The following is a 12,227-nucleotide window of genomic DNA, read 5'->3' as shown; positions in this document are numbered from 1 at the left end:
ATACTGTATGCATGTCTGCATGCATGTCTGCATGTTATGCAGGCATGTACGTACACACACTCTATGGATACTGTATGTATGTATGTATGTATGTATGTATATATGTTACGAAGGCATGTATGTGCAGACACTATATGGGTACACATGCCCTTGAAGGAAGAGGTGCGGGTGTCAGATACTCTGAGACTGGATGATGACAGTTGTGAGCCTGATGCAGTAACTGCTAAGCCACTTCTCCGATCCTGGGATGCTTACATTCTTATGAAATACTTTTGCTCTAGTCTCCAGACATTTGTTAGTGCACTGCATCTCTCTCAAGCCTCTGCCTTGGTCCCTGGATCAGATGAACAAGGAGATATAGATCTTTATCCTAAGACACCTACTGGAAACATCTATTAGAAAAACGGAATAATTTCATTTATGAGACGACAAAGCCTTTTTCTGCCAGGATATTTAATTTTTTCGACCCTTGATATAAACTGAGAGTACCTATTGCCTATGATTGAATCTGCTCTAATGGCTAAACTTGTGCCTTAACCAGCACATAGCGATAACCAGAAGATAAAAGTTAAATGTTTATCCATCTTGTGGCAACACACCTGGAGTGGTTCATGACATGCTTCAGAAACAGGACTTCTGACTTCCTCTGGCAAGCATATTTAAAACAGTCAACTAATCTCAATTACTAGATCCCAACCATTTGGCCAAATAGGCCATTCTGTAACAAACAACAGTGAAATGATACTCGGCTGGTAAGGCGCGAAAGGGGCTTTAGTGTATGAGACCACCCTATCCCTGAACAGTGTGAGACCACCCTAACCCTGAACAGTGTGTGAGACCACCCTATCCCTGAACAGTGTATGAGGCTACCCTATCCCTGAACACCTCCTTCAGACTCAACAGGTGGCACCATGATAAGGAAGGGCGCCAGGCAACAGAAGGGCTGCAGTCGCACCGCCGAGTCACCTGTGGTGAGGTCCTACTGGCAGGCCTATGACAGCCACTGAATGCCCACCTGCTCTTCTGGAATACACAGCTGCTAATTCACTGGACACCAGAAAGAATGACCTCCTAGTGTAAGCAGTATTTTTGGAGGCCTGCCCCAACAACAGCTCACAATATATTCAAGACAGTCTATCTGTCCCAAAGACAATACTGTGTGGCCCTTCATGGGACACAACACATATCTGTTTGCCAGATGACCATTTGAAGCCTGTCAATTAGACATTATCCAAATGCTTCCAGCACAAGGATATAAATATGTCTTAGAACAAATCTGCATGCTTGCCCATTTGGGTGAAGCTTTCCTTTGCTGGAAAGCCGCTGTCTACTGATAGGAAACAATTCTGTTGTAAGGCATTATTCCTCGGGCTGTGTAGTGATTCTGGAACTCACCCTACTGACGAGTCTTTAAATCTATCTGCAAAGTCTGGCCTATCCTACAAATGCTCACCCAATCCCCTGGCCTGGCCAAGTGAATCAACAGCACCATAGAAAACAGCCGCGAAGGTAAAGCTTCCTCTCTGCTCTGGCCGAAATCTCCTGTTGGGTCTCCTTTGGAGATAACCACTGGGCTTCCTACAGAAGGGCACGAAGACCTAAATGAGCCATCTGCTAAAGGGAGACCTTAGACACGGCTGCACTGGGCTTATGGGATGATAATGAAAAATTCGTAATTGGTTACAAAATGCTTCCACCACGAACTCCAAGGAGATAAAAAGCTGAATGAACTAAAATGTTGACTGTTAGAGAAGGGCATCAGGGACTCCCTCTGGCTCCAACAGAGAGGACCGTGTCAGGCATCTTAACTGTCTCCCGTGCTCAGGGTCCTCTGTCCACCTCACACATGCAGCACCTCCTCCTGATGCCACATTGGGACCCCAGAAAGGCTGGGCGACCCTCACTATCTACTGCACCATCAAATAAGGGCCAACAATAGGACTTAAAACCCTATCCTGGGCCCTTTTTGACATTTTCTGAGAATTTTAAAATATTCATACTGAATATTTATATTTAAAATGTCAATACTGAAGGCTTGAATGATGTTACCCCCTCTAGCCATGCTTCAGGTGTGCCTGCTTCTTACCCAGACCTCGCATCTTACAAGAACCAAGTCTTTGTTTTTTTTTAAGAACCAAGTCTTTATTCTTGAAAAGATTCAAGTTTCTCACTGCCCCCAGGAAAGGACTTGTAATTCAATGTAACTTAGACTTTTAAAAATTTCCAGGAAGAGCCCTATTATAAATCTTATACCTACAGGAATTCTGTTCTGGATACCTGTATTTTAGAGCTTCAACCTCTATAGCTAAGACACTGAAATAAATTCTCTCCATTTCTTTTTGAGTTAACTATTTGCATTACCATCAATACTGGAATAAGATACATCAAATTCCTAGCTATAGCACTTGCTCTGCTGAGCCTCCCATGTTTCCTGTCACAGACTAACATGGGCTTTCTATTGTACCATAACCTGTCCGATGACCATTTATTTGCCCAGTAAGCGTGTCCTGGATATCTCATGGTATTGTACCTAACAAAACCTACCAATCATGTAATCTCTGATCCATAGGAACTAACTTGGTGGCCTGAAATTCCCGATGCCGTTCCTAGCCCCTACACGGTGGCTCATAACCCATGGACCACTAGGTTAGGGCATCCTTGACTCCCTCTTCTGGCTTTCAGGGGCAGTGCACACACATGGTACACATACAGACGTGCAGGCAAACACTTGAACACATAAAATAAAAATGAATTTAAAAAGGAAGAGGAGAAAAGATAGGGAACTCTTGTAAAGGAAAGTGGCATATTGCAAGCATGGTCTAGAAATACCAGACAGCTTTCCAGGGCTGGGAAGAAGTGTGTCCTTCTGCACAGCACAGACTGCTAACAACGTCTACACAGATGGGATCTATGAAGTAGCTATAGAAGTGGCCAAACTTCTTAAAGCCCAGGTTAGGACTAATGGTCTACAGCAATTTTATGGAAAACAATGGGTTTGTAAGAGCCCATGCTCCCTGATTAAATTAATCTTCAAGGTAACTTATGGTGCAATTAGCTATGAGTAGAAAAATACTAAATAAAACTTATATCCAATACTACATAATTTCTCCTACTGGACCCCACTTCCCTCTGTGTAAACTGAGAACAAGATCCTGGTAAGCTTGTTTCCCCGCCAGTGTGGCCTCTTGTCCTACTCTAAGAGAAACACCCAGACATGGGTAAAGGCCAATTCTGCTGAGAAGGAATTAGAAGGACACTGTATTGTTATTTGATCTCTTCTGTAACGTCACTTTCTCTTTACTTCTCCAAACTAGAATCTGGTTCAAAGCAAGATAATAGGACAAACCATGTTATTATCCACAAATGAGAGTTACAGCAGCTTAGACATTGCAGACCAATCTCTTCTAAAATTAGAGCTCGCCACTCTGCATGAGGTGGAGCTATAGAGTCAAACTGGATAGAAGAAAGACTGGAATTAAAGACAGTTAACCGAGCCAGGCATGGTGGCGCATGCCTTTAATCCCAGCACTTGGGAGGCTGAGGCAGGCGGATTTCTGAGTTCGAGGCCAGCCTGGTCTACAAAGTGAGTTCCAGGACAGCCAGGGCTATACAGAGAAACCCTGTCTCAAAAAACCAAACCAACCAACCAACCAACGAACAAAAAGATAGTGAACCATTTCAAGTGCTCCAAACATCAAATAAAACGCCCCAGGAGGCATCAGTGGATGTAGACAGAGGGACACATAAGAAGATTATTTGGCACTGTGCCAGTCTGTTACCTTTACAGCACGAGGCCCAACTGATGACTATGGTATTCCTATTATACATCACACGCAATACAACATCAGAGTCAGAGGATACACACACACACACACACACACACACACACACACACAAAACCAAACATGCAGCTCAGATCATGTAGGTTAAGAGACTTTATAAGATCCAGGAATTTCTTCCATAATGGCTTTACCTACATTAAGACACCAAAAAAAGCAGTGTTCCTTTATCCAGTCAGAGGAAACATTTTACCTCGATAGTAGGCCTTCGTGATTGCATCAAACTCCTCTTGACCTGCAGTGTCCCATAACATTAGCCTTACATCTTCATCGTTAACTCTGAAACAAGAGATGAGTTTATTCCATACAAAATGTAAAGATTTATATACATGTTTATTTTCAAATCAAAAGTCTGAAAGCTCTGTGGTTGATTCTCAGAGTGCAATAGTTTTGAATGACCGGGGTGTTCCCGGCAGTGAAACATTACTCTGTCTGCTAGCTTATTCTGCAATGAGTCGCGGACAGTGGCACTGAGATCAGCAGAAGTGGGGAGGCAGAATCCCTTGGGTCGGATCATTTCCTCCTCTTACTACACCATTCCAAATGGGCTTGGCGTCCTAGCAATGGGATGAGAATTGGGAAAGCAGCAGCGTACTTGGTGGACCTCTACCTTAAAATACAAAGAAACAAAACCCTTGTCGTGTAGTTGATTCTCACTACAGTCGCTATGGTCTCTATCACTGTGAGGTGCTGGAGATCAAACCCAGGACCCTTTGAGTGCTAGTCACATGCTTTACCACTGAGCTACACCCTCTGCTCTCAAATGCTATTGTATTAGATTAGCAAATACAGTGCTATCCTATTCCTAGGGAAAAGGTCGGGCTCGTGATGATACACATCTGCGATCCCAGCCCTGGACCCTGAGGCAGGATAGCCTGAATTTGTGCTATACTATAAGATAGTGCCTCAACACAGCTTGAGACCAGCTTATAAGCACAGGGTCGGGGGTACGAGCTGAAGCCTGAGGACAAGCAAGAGGACTGCGGTTAGGGTCATCCTGGTTACAAAGCAAGGTCAAGACCAGTGTGGGCAACGTATGGCTTCACTTAAAAACTCAACATAACCGAGCACTGCTAACTGTACACAAGCCTCTGCCACGTGCTGGCTGGCATGGATAGACGGCACAGCTGTTTCTCTTTCCAGTCAAGGTTTGGACACTTTACAAATCGGAACCAAGGGATAAAGCGCTGGGTACGTACTGAATCTGTCGCTCCAAAAAGTCTACGCCGATGGTTTTCTTGTAGTCTTTTGTGAAAATGCCTTTGCAGTAACGCTGAATCATGCTTGACTTTCCAACTGCCCCATTCCCCACCACCACCATCTTGATGGCCACTTCCATATCTTCCTCCAACATTTTTGAAACAGGAAGAGTTTCTGCACCAGCTCTAACTCCAGGAGATCACACCGTCTCCCTCAAACCTATAATTTAAAACAAAATTGCTTTTATCCAGAAACAATCACACAGCACTGCAGTAATCTGTAAGACTGAGGCCCCGGTCCACCATCTCCCTTGTTAACCTTTGAAAAGTAAAAAGCTTATCCATACAATTCTCTCTGTCATGGAGACAAAGTCTTGTCATGGGGGTTGAAGAACTAAATTTATTACTCAGCCTCTCCAAGATTCAGTTTCCTGGCAATAATATCCATTTCACAGGGTTGCTGACCAAGGATAACATTACAAACGTTACACATGCAAACATTCATTTTACAGAATTCAGTGAATCTCATACTGTGTAGCAACAAATGCATTAATAGATTCAAAACCTAAGCAGGGTGTGGTGGCGCATGCCTTTAATCCCAGCACTCGGGAGGCAGAGGCAGGAGGATTTCTGAGTTCGAGGCCAGCTTGGTCTACAAAATGAGTTCCAGGACAGCCAGGGCTATACAGAGAAACCCTGTCTCGAAAAAAAAACAAAAACAAACAAACAATTCAAAACCTGAGAGAACTGCTTTTCAACCTTAGAGATAGTTTTTTAAGAACCCAAAGAAAGGTTTTGTGTAATTATGTGCTGTCATGTCTCACACTGGGTTCTTGGACCTCTGGAACAAGATCTTAACCACTGAGCCATCTCTCCGGCCCTTGGTTAACTGTTTCAGTGTGCACATCACAATGAACGCTGCACAAATTATCTGATGCAACAAATTCTTTGGTTTGAGACCAGTGATAGTTTATCAGACAATCAAAGTAATAGAATAGCATGTTTTATACTACAAAGAATAAAAAGTCAATTTCCTCGTTCTTAGAATGACCAGCCCACTTGGCTATTCTAGAGCCAGTAAAATTCCGTTTGCTGGAACCCATCAGTACACAGACTGCACCTATAATGCAAAAACTCTCTTAAGTCTCCAGAGTTGCCCAAGGTACTTCAGGAACTCTCGCGGTCCTAAGGATCTTCTAGAAGTACTTGCTAAAACAGGTCTCCTGAGAAGATCTAACCATCCGTGATCAGAAACTTCAGAGCAGGAGCCTTAAATCGTCTAGAAGAGAAGTGCAAGCTGGGTATGGTGGGCCAAGCCTGCAATCCCAGCACTCAGATGGAGAACAGTTTAAAGTCTGCCTGGTCTACAGTGAGATCATATCTACAAAACAAGAAAAGCCAAGAAGCATCCAAGGGTGAGGCTTAGCCTTCCCGTCAGAAAGATGCCTGCGCTGCCACCTTTGGGATATACCATGGGATCCACACTTGCTGAAGAGGAACACTGGTGGGCAGGACAACTAGACTGAAGAGTGGGGTTCCCCTTTGCACTGGGCTCTCTACCAGAGCAGCTGCAGGCTGGACCTCCTTCCTCGAAACCCTCCCTTCGCAGGTGTCCAAGGGCATTGCAGTCTTAAGGCTCTTCCCTCAGCGGTCACAGGAACATCCCCACCACAAGCCTCTTGTGCTGCTAATTCTATCTTGACATTTGCTTCTTTAACAGTCCAAATGGACACCCTCCCTCATGGGGTTTTATATTCACGTCCATGTTAGAGACTTTGGACTGTGGCTAATGTTGGAACCCAGGAGAACTTCAAAGAACTTGGATCCTGTGCTCAGAGAATATGATTTCAATGTTCTAGGACGAAACCAAGATTTCAGCCACCAGCCTCTTACAACCCTGAAGTTCAGGAGCAAATCTAAATCCAGCAAGAGTGGCAGAGAATGCTGTTATTCGGGGTCTCCCACGGTGGACTGAGCCTGGAGAGCAACTGGGAGTTCCAGACCAGTGTGGGCTACACAGTGAAATGTCACCTCAGGAAAAAAACAAAAAAACAATAACAATACAAACCTACACTCCTTACCAAGATCTGACCGTGTTCATCCAGCTCGTGTTTCACACTGGCTCAGTTATGGGAAGTCGACTTCCTCTTCTCAATCTAAACAATTCTTCACCCTAAAATTAAAGTTCAAAAAAAACCAAACCAAAACAAAAAACCCTCAATAATATCAACAACAAAATAAGCCATCTCCCCAGACCTATAACAACTCTATTCATAATCACATAAAACTGAAAACTCCCCAAATGCCCTTCAGTGGGAGGATAATATAATTGGCTATGTTTGGCACATCTACCTAATTAAACGGGGAGTGGGAGGAGAAAGAGGTTATCCATACCGGAAACTGTGGGAACAGATAATGTGGCTTAATTGGTACATTGTTTGCCTAGCTCCACAAGGCCCCAGACGCCATGCCTAGCTGCACACACACATACACCTGGCATGAAGGCACATGTCTGTTATCCCAGCACTTGGGAGGTAAAGGCAGAAGAATCATAAGGTCATGATTATCCTTGCTACTGGAGCAAGTCTGAGTCTAGCATGGACCACCTGAGATCTGGTCTCAAAAATATATGAAGAGCCTGTCCCCCCAATAACCAATGGGGCCACATCTTGAATCTCAAAGGTGTTTATATATAGTCATGGAAGACAGTTATCAACATCTCAAACTGTCACACTTAAATGGCATTCTGAAAACGTTATTGATTTCTAGGAATCAGGAATAAGAGGTAAGATATAAAGAGACAACATGAGGTTCTAACAGGTAGCAGGACTGATTTCATATCCTGACTGGCTACATGAATCTAAAACTCTCCAAATGGTTATTTGTTTTTTTGTTTTTTTTAAACCATATGGAAGTTAAAAAATAAAATTTAAACAAAGACGTGAAAGCCGATCGTAGCGCCGGGAATTACTGTTAAGATTCTCAGAAACTAGTTACAACACTGCATACCAGCCTTCAGGGGGAAGAGGCAAGAGGATCTGAGTTTGAGGCCAGCTTGTCTACACAAGTTCCAAGCCAGCCAAGCCATCACAGTGAGAGCCCAAATCACATGCGCTTTTAAGAAAAAAAATGCAAAAAAATAATTATGTTCTTTGAAAAGCACAATGCTGAATATAATTAAAAACTGACAGTAATTATCAATATCCTCTCCTCTCGGTTTCAAATCCCTTGGCAACCAATGCAGACTCTCGCGTTGGCAGAGGAAAGGATGGGTCAACTTGCTAAAGAAAGGCTTGCCGGGTTTGTTTTTTCCTACAACAGCCCGCCCGGTACAGAAGGCACTGGGATCGTCCCAGGCGGAGTCGCGCAGCCCTGTGCGTCCCGCGCCGCGCCGCGCCGCGCCCGCATCAAGTTCTCCCACTCTCGGTTCCCGCTCCTGGGAAGCCACGGCGGCTGGTGTGCGAGCCGCGGCCGGGGTCGTCGGCGCGGAGCGGTCCCCACGAGGACGCGGGAGCAGAGCGCCGCCCGCAGCCGCCCGCAGCCGCCGTCCCCGCCCACAGCGACATCCCGGCGGCACCGCAGCCCCGGAGCCGAGGCCACGCAGGCCGCACTCACCTCGGCCCGCAGCCCGGAACCCTCAGCGCGGAGCCCGCAGCCCGGAACGCACGACCCGCAGCGCCGAGTCCGGAACGCACAGCCCGCAACACCGAGCTCGGAACGCACAGCCCGCAGCACCGAGCCCGGCTCCTCCCCGCGGACGCCTCGCACCCGCTCCGCTCTTTCGGAACGATTTTGAGGCTCCAGCGAACTTTATTAGTATCCGGGTTCACCGGGCTACTCGTCGCCGACGCCGGCGGGGATGGAGGGCGCGCCGGACTCCCGCCCGCCGCGCTGAGGAGCATGCGCCACCTCGTCTGCGCATGCTCATCACCGACCCCGCCCTGCGCTGGCAGGGAAGGCGCGGGCTGGGTTTGCACAGCATCAGGCCTTGGTACCCAAGGAGACCAAGGTGAGCAGGATGTGCGAACCTACAGAAGGCGCTCCTGGTTTCCCCACACAGAAGTCTGTCACCACCTGAGACTCACGTGGTAGCACTGAAGTGTGCAAATAAATAAAAATAAAAATAAATTGTTGAGTGAAGACAAATAATTAGTTTGCAGGGTATGACTGGACAAAATAGAAGACCGTGATGGTTAACAACTCAGAGAACTAACCGGCAAATTTAAAAAAGTCTTGCAAAAAAGCAAACTCGCTTCAAACGGGGCGTGGAAACACACGTGTGTGATCCTTGTACTTGGAAAGATGATGTGGCATGAAGACCAGGATTTCAAGGCCCGCCTGAACCACAATAGACTATGTCTCAAAATACATAAACTTCTTCGGTTGTTTCTGTAGGCATCAAAATAAAACAGGAGAGGGTGATATAAAATACCAAGTATAAAATACAAGAATGTGAATTAACTGAATTTGTTTGTGTGCTGGAGCAACTCCTTTGAAAGAGTAGAGTTTGTTACAGTTGTGTACCCTGTGATCCACCCATTCCTTGGTCACACAGCTGATAGGAACTGTCCTTATGATATACAGGCAAACAGCTGTCAGGACACCCATGGCTGCATCTGCCCTAATAGTCTCCAAATGGAAATAACCCAAAAAATGTCAACAAACTAATACCTCTTCGTTGTGTAATGGAACCACTACACAGCCATGAAAAAGGAGCCTCTGCAGCTGTAAGCAACAACCCACAATGACAGAAGCTTAAGGTTAAACAAAGTGCTATACACAAAAGCACACATTGCATGCCAAACCCATTGTTTTCTACTTCCTTTTTAGTTTGGGGTTTGTTCTGGTTTTGGTTTGGTTTGGTTTGGCTTTTTGTTTTTTGTTTTTCAAGGCAAGGTCTGGCTGTTTATCCAAGACTGCCCAAGTGCTGCTAAGGCTGAATTTCAACTCACCATCCTCCTGTGTCAACCGCTTCAGTGCTGAAATTGCAAGGCTGTGTCATCATGCCAAGTGTTCAGTTCATTTCCGTTGTTAAAACTCTTGACACTGAAAGTTCTCTGACTGGAGCTGAAGAGATGGCTCAGTGGTTAAGAGCCACTGACTCTTCTTCCAGAGGTCCTGAGTTCAATTCCCAGCAACCACATGGTGGCTCACAACCATCTGTAATGGGATCTGAAACTCTTCTGGTGTGCCTGAAGACAGTGACAGTGTACACATATACATAAAATAAATGAATAAGTCTTTTTAAAAAAAGTTCTCTGACTAAAAGGTTTTGTGCAGTCATAACAGATGGAAAAAAAATGCCTGGTCCTGGGATATAACCCACAATTAGCAGCCAAGCTACACAAGAGTAGGGACCTACAAGAAAAGAGCATTTTAAAATGAAAATTTGAAAACCTACATTAGCCATAGCTAAGAGGGTCTATATGAATCACTTATTGCTTCAAGTACATCTTAATCAGAATTGTGGGCATTAGAATGCTAGGGTCTTGAGTCATGGTTTCAGATTTCATTCAGGAATGAATGGCTTGGGCTCAGCAGTTAGCTAGCTATTCCCTCCCAGCCACACGCTCAGACTGGACCCCTCCATCCTCTGGTCCTTCTAATTAAATATAGAACATCCTGGAATTTTTCACTATAGAGAACAAAACAGAATGACTGAGATGCTGAAAGCTAGCATATTAGTTATGCAATGTGCAAAGAACTGTAACCAAAAGCAGGGGCTTTCTTTTCAGGTTCTGGGAAGGTAATCTCCATTGTTCTTGCTGCTAATAGCATTGTGTATTTGTGAAGGTTTTGGACTATCCTTTCTATAACCCAGGACCTCATTCATGCTGGCCAAGTGTTCTACCTTTCTGCAATAGCAGCTGCCCAAGCACTGATCTCATCCACTGTATGAGAATTATACGTCATATACAGTAATTTTAAAATGAAAATTTTCAGATTTAAAAATTAGAGGTTACTGATCCATAATAAAGATAGTGTTTGAGACACAAATGTCAAGTCACCACTAAGTTTAGCCTTCATTTTGTTTGGAAGTTGTTAGCTTCTTATGAAGTAAAATTAGAGTTTACTAAGAAAAAGTGTTAATATAGATAGGCATTAAGGGAGAAAGGGGCTGAGGAAAGGGCAGTGTGGTGGTTAGTGTTGTCAACTTGACAGAATCTAATTGCCTGGGATGGGCCTCTGGGCACATCTGTGAGGGATTATCTTGATGACATTGATGAGTTGGGAAATGCCTCCCGCTATGGGCAGCAGTATTCCCTGGCTGGACATTTGGGCTATATAAATAGAAAAGGGCATGGCACAGCATGTAGCATTTTCTACTCTATGTCCCAGGTTCCAGATGGTGGATGCACTGCACCAGCAGCTTCAAGCTCCTGCCTTTGATTTCGCCACCATGATGGACCATAACCTTTAACAGTGAGCCAAAAGTAAACCTCATCTCCCTGAAGTTGCTCCTGCCCATGTATTTTATCACAGCAACAGAAAAAGAGACTAAGACAGTATTGTGGGACATTGCTAGGGGAAGATTTTGTCCACTGTGTATTTCAGATGCTGATGAATGGGCCCAGAGATCTGGTTGCAACCTGGATGTTGGCTGGTCAAGCATCTCTTGTCTCAATGTTGTGTATAGATTGTTTTCTGTCATCTCTGATAGGTTAACAAAGAGCTGATCAGCCAGTAGAGAAGAGGGAAGGATTTCTGATCCCTGTCAGGTGAGAGAGAGAGAGAGAGAGAGAGAGAGAGAGAGAGAGAGAGAGAGAGAGAGAGAAGAAACATGAGGATTTGCCATGAGGTTGAGAATTTACCATGAGGTTGAGATTACAGAACAGCCATCCATGAGTACATACATGGACAAGCCAGGGCAAGACTCAGATGGCAAGTAATAGGGCACATGGGTGGGAAGGAGTCTAGGCAGCGTATCCAGGTTAGAGTAGTTTAGAATCTGACAGTGCTTGCATCTTAATATAATAAAAATGCCAGGTCTCTTTGCCACTTATTTGGGAACAAGGGGAGTGTAGGAAAAAAAAACAAAAACAAAAACAAAAACCAGAATTACATTTATGGGACATGGTGACACACTCATGTAATCCAAACTCTCAGGAAGCAGAGGCAGGGAGATTGTCTCAAATTTAAAGCCAACCTGCTCTACATAACAAGTTCCAGGCCAGCAGTTCCAGGTCTA

At 44.8% G+C, this 12,227-nt stretch overlaps 1 protein-coding gene across 1 annotated transcript in view; it reads right to left on the bottom strand.

The window, feature by feature from the left end:
* Positions 1-8,931, bottom strand: part of Rab23 (RAB23, member RAS oncogene family) — a 19,951-nt gene extending 11,020 nt beyond the window's left edge. The window contains exons 1-4 of the mRNA XM_021197969.1: positions 8,654-8,931; positions 7,120-7,211; positions 5,039-5,258; positions 4,033-4,118 (exon numbers count right to left, since the gene is read on the bottom strand). Coding sequence (XP_021053628.1) covers positions 4,033-4,118; positions 5,039-5,193 — 241 coding nt within the window. The 5' untranslated portion in view covers positions 5,194-5,258; positions 7,120-7,211; positions 8,654-8,931. The remainder of the gene's footprint in view (positions 1-4,032; positions 4,119-5,038; positions 5,259-7,119; positions 7,212-8,653) is intronic.
* Positions 8,932-12,227: the final 3,296 nt, after the last annotated feature.

The sequence above is a fragment of the Mus pahari genome, chromosome 5 (assembly GCF_900095145.1).
Source record: "Mus pahari chromosome 5, PAHARI_EIJ_v1.1, whole genome shotgun sequence".
Lineage (NCBI taxonomy): Eukaryota > Metazoa > Chordata > Mammalia > Rodentia > Muridae > Mus > Mus pahari.
Note: the sequence above shows the minus strand (reverse complement) of the source record. Positions and strands in the feature narration are given on the sequence as shown.